This window comes from Sorex araneus, chromosome X (assembly GCF_027595985.1).
Source record: "Sorex araneus isolate mSorAra2 chromosome X, mSorAra2.pri, whole genome shotgun sequence".
Taxonomy (NCBI): Eukaryota; Metazoa; Chordata; class Mammalia; order Eulipotyphla; family Soricidae; genus Sorex; species Sorex araneus.
Genome location: NC_073313.1, coordinates 331642028 through 331651847, shown reverse-complemented (window position 1 = coordinate 331651847; position 9820 = coordinate 331642028). Strand labels below are relative to the sequence as shown.

The 9820-nt window shown below is 37.1% G+C and overlaps 1 protein-coding gene across 1 annotated transcript; it reads right to left on the bottom strand.

Annotated features, from left to right (window-relative positions):
• Window positions 1-3248: 3248 nt before the first annotated feature.
• On the bottom strand, window positions 3249-9432 carry GKN1 (gastrokine 1). The gene is made up of 7 exons (XM_004609273.2): window positions 9421-9432; window positions 7384-7437; window positions 6314-6421; window positions 5325-5435; window positions 5140-5145; window positions 3929-4070; window positions 3249-3343 (listed from the first exon to the last, which is right to left on the bottom strand). Exons 1-7 carry the CDS (start codon window positions 9430-9432, stop codon window positions 3249-3251), a joined length of 528 nt encoding a protein of 175 aa, XP_004609330.1.
• Between the last annotated feature and the right edge of the window lie 388 nt (window positions 9433-9820).

Below are 9820 nucleotides of genomic sequence, written 5' to 3'. Positions count from 1 at the left end.
AATGGCTTATCTAAAATATTTTTGTTAATGTTTTCCTTCAAGTAAAACTTGTAACAGGATATTAACTGCTTCTCTCTGGTGCCTCTTGGGATTATGAAGTCACTAACCCTTCTGATGATCATGCAAGTCAGTTTTGAGTGCTTCTGCAACTTTTGACCCTGGTAGGCTGAGGTAAATATGTTTTTAGGTGTTGTTTTTTTTCTGGGCTGGGGGAATCACACCTGGTGATGCTCGGGAACTTCTCTGGTTCTGCACTCAGGAATCAGTCCCTGTGGTGTTCTGGGGACCATATGGGATGCTAAGGATGGAGCCCAGGTTTGGTACATGCAAGGCAAGCACCTTATCCAGAGTAATATCACTCTGGCTCCGTGTTTTGGTTTTGTTTGGTTCGGTTTTCTTGTTTTAGAATTGCTCAGGTTATGGACAAGCCAAACAAAATTGCGAGTGGAGACTGCACAGCAGGCTTGCAAGCAGTGATTTAAGAATCTTGTGGAGAGGAGGACTTGGCACCGCCACCACTGAGGAACAGCGGCTCCTTCCTGCAGACCTCTCGGCATCCTGGTGTTGAATAAACTCATTTTCACTTCTCTCTCTGGGGACATGGGTCAGAGGTTGAATGTTTGGAACACGGGTCTCAGATCTGGGTTGGAGAGCCAGAGCTGACAGACTTCTGTCCTAGGTTGGCATGAAAGCACAACTTTTCATTCACACGTTCTACCCTCTTTTTGCCTTTATAAACATATCGTTTTATACTTTAAACCCTAAAAAGCTGAAGTTAAGTTTTGAGGAAGTGAAAAAGAACAAAAATATGTGCAAGTATGAAGAATAATGAAATGACACACGCCCACGGACAAACGAGCTGGAGGGAGTGTTACCACCACCTTGGGTGCTTTCCATTCGTCCCTCCTCTCCTTCACAGAGAGGATGCACAATTATCCTGAATTTTGTGCTCTCGTTCTCTTCCTTTTAGTCATAGTTTTACCACAGGCTTATTTTTATGTCTTGCATGTATTTGAATTTTATACAAATATATTGTTTTCCTCTGAATTTTGCCTTTAGGATCACCATTATTTTCCAGAGGATAATCCAGTCACTGTACGTGGCTTGTGATGAGTTTGGTTTTATTTTTATGATGGCTTAGGATCCTACTAAATAAACATAACACAAGTCATTTATCTACTCTGCTGCTGGCACATATTTGGGTAGTTTTTGCTGTTCCAAACAGTGCTGCTTTGACCATTCTTGTACATGTTTCTGATGTCCATATGCAAGAATTTCTCTGGAATACAGGCACTTATAGAATGAGTGGGTCATAGGGTGTTCCCATCTTCAGCTTATTAGATAAAGTCTTAGTGTTTTCCAAAGAAGTTATATTAATTTGTGCTTGCCCTGTCCATGTACCTGCTATACCACATTCTACATCACCTGACACTGGACTTTTTCATTTGCTAAGAGGATGTATGTATGTGTGTATATCTAATCTACATATGCTATATATAATCTCTATATATACACTTTAGCAGAACATTTAATATTTTCCTAGTGAATTTAACTTTTCATCCTGATACAGAAGCTAAATATTTTACCTAAGGAAATAGAAATCAGAAGATCTCTAAATCAGCTATTATATTGTGTCTAGTTTGTGACTTACAGTTTTATTATTATCCTATTTATTACATAGTGATAGGGCAACAGGTAAGACCTTGTCCTTTGATGGTGTTTGACTGGTTTCTATATTTCATGGCTTCAGGATATTTTGGAAGCTATGCTACTCTTTAGGGTTTTTTTTATTGCTAATATTATTTAATGTAACCCCCCAGAAGACATGGAATGGTTTAAATATCCTCTTACAATATTTGTAAAAGAAGTATGGGAGCAGTCTGCAGCAATGAACTGTAGCTTTGTACTCCAATGCACCACATTTATATCTCCATTTCTCTGAAATTTTTCTTTGGTGGTGGAGACTCCGGTGCTGTGAATATACCATGTCACTTAATTTCTCTAGCCACAGGCAACTGGAGGTTGTACAGTACTGAATCAAGCAGTTTCAGGGAAATTAAAAAGTACCAGACTGGGATTCAAGAGTACTAGAAATTCACTTTTGAAATTGGAAAGACATGCATAAATGGAAGATGAGGCTCATATTTGGGTCTAGCCATCTTCTGTCATAAATTTAAAAAACCCACCTATAAAATGTAAAGAAGAGAAATAGACTCTAGAAAGGAGCAGAAGAGGAATATTAATTATGTGAAGAGAGAATATTTGTGTCTTGGTATGAACATAATTCCTGGTTCAGTCTCTTTGATACCCAACAATATTTTTGCCCTGAGATTATTTTATATACTGTTAATTTCCTTTCAATGACCTTTCCATTTCTGGATTAAGCTATATATAAATATATATACATATATATATATATATATATATTGGTTTTTGGGCCACACCCGGCATTGCACAGGGGTTACTCCTGGCTCATGGACTCAGGAATTATCCCTGGCGGTGCTCAGGGGACCATATGAGATGCTGGGAATCGAACCTGGGTCGGCCGCGTGCAAGGCAAACCCCCTACCCACTGTGCTATTGCTCCAGCCTCTGGATTAAGCTATATTAAGTGGATTTCTACTCTGGCTTATCTTAATTGGTACTATATGCATCAACTACAGAGCAGTCCTTATATTTCTTGTGATCAAAGTACTTAAAGGAGTCCTTTACAAAAAGGATGGTCTTGAATATCAGCTAATAGTTAGGTCTAATGTGATAATAGTTGGGTTTAACTGTAGCACTATTGTCCCTTTGTTCATCGATTTGCTCGAGCGGTCACCAGTAATGTCTCCATTGTGAAACTTGTTACTGTTTTTGGCATATGAATATGCCACGGGTAGCTTGCCAGGCTCTGCTGTGCAAGAAAGATACTCTCAGTAGCTTGCTGAGCTCTCCAAGAGGAACGAAGGAATGAAATGCAGGTCGGCCGCGTGCAAGGCAAATGCTATCACTCTAGTCCAATTAAGCTAATTGTTGGGTCTAAGTTATAGTAGGGTCTTATGACTTACCACCAGCACGTTGCATATTCTGAACAGAAATCATAGGAAATTTGCCATGAACTGAATTTTGTGCTAAGTAGCTTTATTGAAACTTAAACCAAACACAACTAGAGGAAAATATTTCATGATGACATGATGAAAACCATTAAAGTTCATTTTTTTCCCTGTGTAGAATATTCTGGCTCAACTGATGATCACTTTTTTTTTTTAGTTTGACAGTATTCCTCCACAGAAAGAAGTGTTCAGAATCCAGAGTATGTTAATATTGAGGCATTTTTCGGTGAAAGCAAACAGGCTTGCACCTAAGGAGGAAAAAATCCTGTATCAATGCATTTTTAAGTACTCCTATTTTTTCAAAAGGAAGAAAAACACGTTTTTCAAAGTAGTTATGCAGAATTTCAGGACTCACTAGTTATATATTAATCAAGTTAAATTAACAAATTCAGAGAATAGTTGCTGTGAGATTTGATTCCTACATAGATATTTTGTTTCTATGTAATTTATCTTTTGAATACCACAAAAGGTCAATAATTTCTATAAACATATTACTTCCATTTAGCCAATTATGCCTTCACTTGAAAAAAATCTTTGTCAACTCCAGAAACTCTCTCAAAAGATGGTATTTTAGAATGGTTGGGAACATAAAATCCAGGGCCAAAATGTTTGAGAATGACCTGGTCAGGGGATGTATAAACTTTCTTTGTTTCAATATGCTAATCTGAAAATGAGAATAACCTTATTATAGTGGAGTAAATGATTCAACATACTTAATGCACATGGAGTGATATCTGACACACAAACTTTATTACCATCTCCTGAATAATTATCCTGTATTTTGATAATTCCACCAGCACAAACTTTAAGTATGCTGTAGAAAGGCTACTTACCTTGAATTTCCTCAGCCACGTATGTTGAAACTCCCCTGCACATGGAAGCAATGTTCTTTCCAAACCTGCTCAGGTCACTGACTTTTTCTGGGTTGAGAGAATACATCAGATCCCTGGGAGGTGGGCTTTCTGGTCCTTTATTCTGAAGTTCAATGTGGATAAGACAGATGGGAAGGAAGAGAGAATGAAAGTCAATCCCAGTGGTTCATTGAATGGAAGATGAGAAATCAGATCAGTAAGTGGAAAAGAACAATTCCAACTCTAAATACCTCAAAGTCTCTGTTCCAAGGGATTTAGATTCTTCAAAACTTTAGCTACTCACAAAAGCAAAAGTCTGAGACAAAATGTATTTGGAACTTAGGTCAATGAAATATCCATTTATACATCTAGGAACAGGAACTCAGGCAAATGTTTCATTTCAGTCTGTCTGGGGGTGGGTGGTAAAGGAAGGTGCTCCCAATCAATGCTCAGGACCTGGGGGTCACTCCAGAGAGTCTATGACAATTGGGCTAGATGGTTCAATGAGAGGACCCAAAGGTATGGATATGCCTCTGTCCATCAGTGTTGGAGACTACAAAGGACACCTCAGCAGCGCTCTGTGACCTCCAGGACTATACCCAGTAGTGCTAGGTAGGGCATGTTGTGCCAGGGATCAAAGTCAGGGCATGTGCCACTGACCCCTGAACTGTATCTCAGATCCCTCAGATAAATGTTTTAAAGAATGGTGGATCTCTTTTCCTTCAAGCCAGCCCAACTACAGTTGTCAGATGCAGGACACCCAATTAGATTTGTATTTAAGACCTATCATATTGTAGCATGAGTGTATCCTAAATATTGCTGAGGACATGCTTATGCTAAAAATGTATCCACTGTGTATGTGAAACTCAAGTTTACTAGGTATTCTCAGTATACTGAAGACAAGCTAATCCTAGAATAATCTAGTAATCCTCCCCTAACTTTTGTGGGAAAACATTCTTGGGGAATTCTGAGGGCATCCACTAATATTTGGATCCTAGGTCAATGAAAGATATCCATTTATAAATTTAGGAAATGAACCCAGGCAAATATTTTATTTCAGTCTGTATGGGGCTGGGTTGGTGGTAAAGGAAAGTGGTAAAGGAAGTATGTGAGCAGAGCTTTGCTCCTGTTATAGGAAAAGTTATTAGATATTTTTCTCACCCTCCATAGAGGGAGGAGTGAGACCACTGTACCTGAACCTGTCATTTGAGTGTAGTGGCAGCTACCAGCTATCTCCCCTCAGACAATGATCAAATCCTTTTCTTCTTTGTAATGCCCACTACAACAATTTGCAGTTACTAGCAAATGATTGAGATCCCATGATTTGCTGACCATTAAAAGACTTTTCACAGACAAAAGCAAAAGACTTTATTTTTACCTTATTTTCCTTGGCCAGTGTATCCAGAGCTTGGAGAGCGGGCACAGCATCCCTGTTCATTCTGTGCACAATGCATGCCTTCTTTTTAAAAAGTCTGATTGCAGCAAAGTTCTGTAGAAAAGATGATGGAAAATGAGAAGCAGATTCTCTAAAGATCTCTTATGATCAGAATCAACTTTGCCAGATGAAAACAAAAGAAAACAGAAGTTTAAAGATCAGGATGATCTGGTAGAGAGCATGTAATCAGGTTTTACTTTACAATCATATCTATTGCAGCATTATTCAGAAGACAGAATGCAAACTCTGAAGGCAAAGACTGGTAAGAGTCACTCCACATATGTCTGTTTTGCAGAAATGGATTTTAACTTACTATTATATTGAATCTCTTTTGACGGTCACAACATTTTAAGGAGTCAAGTAAGATAGAAATTAATATCCTAATCAGTCATATGATGAAACAAATGACAAATGCTTTTTAAAAGTATGACATCTATTGTATATAGATCTGGTAATTACAAAGTTGAATCTCCTGCCAGAGAAAGCTTCCTTCCTTTCCCTTTCCAGTTCACACTATAATTTATATTTCCTTTGAATTTTTTAAAGTGGCAGGTAAAATGTTTATTTCTGTACTTTTAGAAGGAAATTGAAGATTAGATGAGATAAGTTCTGCTTGGGAAATAGCAATACTGTCTTTTATAATTATTGAGAGAGTCAGCAGGCAAAGCAAAGGATAGCGATATTTGTCTAATAGTCTCCAAATTTCTTAAACATGTATATTTGGATCACTGTTCATTGGTTTGAACTTAAATTGTGGAACATGTTGTAACAATTACATGGAGAGAGTGAAACTTGGTGAGCAAAATAGGTACTTAAAACTATCCTTATGTGCAATTATCTTATTAAAATATTTTATAGTTAGCAAGTAATATTTCTGTTGTTGTTAAAAAGGGAACATAATATTTAATGAAAATTTCATATTGTCTACGTACACTTTCGTAATCCCAGATGGCATTCCAGGAGTCCCATCCATTGTTGTTGTCAATGTTAGCCAGATTGTGTTCAGTGTTCACACTCAATGACTGTTCCTCATTGGTGTTCTGAAATTTATAAGAAATTGAAAATAATGTCATGTCACAATTCCTTGCAAATTCATTTTGATGATACACTTCAAAATGTGGGGTGTTTGCACAAATGTGGAGAAAAAGAGAATCTCACTTTCTCTTAGAATCTCAGCAATTCTCACTGCTGGTGGGAAAGTCGATGTTCCAGTCTCTTTGGAAGACAGTATGAACATTCCTCAAAAAACTAAGAATTGAGCTTCTTTTTATGACCCAACAATTCTACTTTTGGGAATAAATATACCCCAGAGATTCAAAACACAATACAGAAAAGAAATTTACATTCCTATATTCACTGCAGCATTATTCACAGTACCAAACTCTGGGAACAACACAAGTGCCCCAAACAGATGATTCCATAAGGAAGCTATATACAATGAAGCTGTGCAATTTTCTGATACCTGGGTAGATTTTGAGAGTATCATGCTGAGTGAAATGAGTCAGAGGGAGAGAGACAGACACAGAATGACCTCACTCATGCGTGGCATATAAAGAGACAGTAGAGGAGTAACTAAGGTTCAAAGCCAATAGAAATGAAGAGGAGGAGAACCAGTCCTCAGTAGGAAGCTTGGCACTGGGAGTACAGGGAGAGGTGGGATAGGTTAGGCAAGTGATTACAATGACAATTCTAGATAGAGGATAGTCGTCACTCTGGATCAGGACTAAGTGCTGAAAGGAGGAAAGTGACAAGCATGATATCCTATCAGTATCAATATTGTAAGCTACAGTTCTGAAAGGGTGGGAGGAGGGAAAGGTAAAAAGAAAAATGTCCAAAACAGATAGGGGAACAGGAAGGAAATTGGGGACATTGGTAGACTAAAGTGGTGACTGGTAAAGGGATTGATGTTGGGACACTGTATACCTGAAACTCAATTATAAATAACTTTGCAATTCATGGTTATTCAACAAAAATTTAAAATAAAATAAAATGTCAGACTTACATAGTCACCAAGGACAGGAGTCAGGAAGACACCAAGAAGTCCAGCAAAGACAATCTGAAATGAAAAATGACATTGGCTTCTGCCAAATAGCAAGATGACCTCTCTTCTTTCTAACCAAAGTTCATGAAAACGTTTCATAAGTTTGCTACTTTTTTCTTCTTTGAATTATCTTTTGTAAGTTTTTCAGTCACAGAAACTTTTGAGTATGATGAAAATTTGTAGGTTAATTACTTATAACAATTGTATTATTGTAATGGGTTTATGAAAAAGCTGATTAAATATTGACATTTAATGGAAAATAGCATATATGATATAAAGATGGTTATAAGTTCTGAGAAGCACATTTGAAAGGCACTTTCATTTTTCTAATCAAGATGGAATACTTTTCTTGCTTCTTAAACCTCCTAATAGAAGGAAAAGAAGGATTACTCTTTATCTGAAAACAAAAAAAACTATAGCAATGAATTAGTAAGGATGCTGACAATGAGAAGCCAAGGACAGAGTCTTTGTCTACCTGACTGTCAGGTGTGCTGAAGGAAGGGAAGTCACTAACTATCCCAGGTGACTTGGCTTAGTCATTTGTCTTTGGATACATGACATTGGTTATCAGTACACAGAACTTTATGTAGGGTGTCCAGTTCTGAGTATCTGTACTTGTTTCTTTTGCCTGGGACAAAATGACTTAGGAACTAAACTAATGACTCAAGGATATACATATATATGTGTGTATATATATAGCATATATACACACATATATAGTATATATAGTATACTGTATATATGGTAAATATACCATATATACATACATAGCATATATGTGTATATATATAGCACATGTAGATATATATGTGCTAGGCTGGAGCGATAGCACAGCGGTTGGGCGTTTGCTTTTCACGCCGCCGACCCAAGTTCAATTCCTCCGCCCCTCTCGGAGAGCCTGGCAAGCTACCGAGAGTATCGAGCCCCTACGGCCGAGCCTGGCAAGCTACCTGTGTGTATTGGATATGCCAAAAACAGTAACAATAAGTCTCTCAATGAGAGACGTTACTGGTGCCCACTCGAACAAATCGATGAGCAATGGGATTATATATATATATGTACATATATATATATATTGTTAACTTTCCTTTTACTTCCTTAAGAAGGTGGTAAAATTAGTCTCCCAAAAAGTTTGAAGTAGATTAAATTATAGACATTTTCTATTATTATTTAGTTCGCTCACAGATGAAAACATTGAATGTCCAAACAATTAATTGACTTGGACAAGGTTGTGTTGACCAAGAATGTTTAACAGAGAATTAGGAGAGAAGCCTGCTCTGACCTGTGTTCAGAGATTCCTTTCTTAAAAGTTACTATTATTAGAACTTATTTCTAGGTTAATATTTTGCATCTGTAAACTCCATAATGAAATTAAGTTACTATTAGTATACTTTAGTATTTAATCTTTGCTTCTAACTCCTTTGTATCTTATGTTGTGAATGACAAATAGCATCAGTAGTTACTTCAGCAGAAATCTGTGGTCTGCCTGCTATGCCTTCAGTCTTATACCTGAAGTGAGATGCTAAACTAGTTTCATACTTTAGGCTTTTTTTCATGAGCTATAGACTAGAAAATGTTTCCTACTTGGAAATTCATTTCACGATATATAATGTTATAAAGTCTCTCATTCATTTGATTTAAAAACAAGCTTTTTATTTAGCCTGAACACTCTCAGAAGTCTTGGAATATGAGAAGTTTTAGCATTTTTTAGTTTTTAGAGATCACAGGTTCTGTGCACATATTTGAATCAGGAGATCTGGAAAATATGTTTATTAAAGATAACATGGCCTAAGGTGCTCCTGCTGCAGTCTACTCTCAAGATAAATACCCTTCTTTATATAGAAGCTAATAAAGGTTACAATTACATTAAAAAAGTGAAATTTGTTGAAAAGTTTTTTCCATTATGAAGAGATTATCATATGAAGCAGATCCCCTTAAGCTCAGAATGCTAACAGTCACCAAAATAAAGCAATAAATTCAAAAGGGAAAACTACTCACTGTGAACTTCATCTTGGCTTCACCAAAGCAATGCAGTGGAGAGGACAAGCAGGCTCTTCTTATATTTGTACTTGTCCACCTTTACTCAAAGGAGGTGTGAACAGGTGGAGTCAAGGATTTATCTTTTTCTGTTTCCCAGATCTGAGTCATTATTTGCATACTAGGAAGTCTTGTGGATTAGCTACCTGCTTTAGAAAGGCACTTTGACAAGGAGTTGACTTGACTCACCATTTGCTGAAGTTGAAGATATCACAGCAAACTCAATATGACTTATGGTCCATTTGAAGTTGTGGGTGTATGTATTTTGTATATTGATATTACTCAGGTCCCGCAAAAGCATAATCCCTAAAGTCAAACAAGACTACAGATGAAAAACTGTGGGCACACCAGGCCTTGCAGA

Coding starts and splice junctions, on each gene's coding strand:
- GKN1 (XM_004609273.2), bottom strand. Junction 5,436..6,313: donor CCATCTGGGATTACGAAAGT/GTACGTAGACAA, acceptor TCTTTTCTACAG/AACTTTGCTGCAATCAGACT. Junction 3,344..3,928: donor CGTGGCTGAGGAAATTCAAG/GTAAGTAGCCTT, acceptor TTTCCTCCTTAG/GTGCAAGCCTGTTTGCTTTC.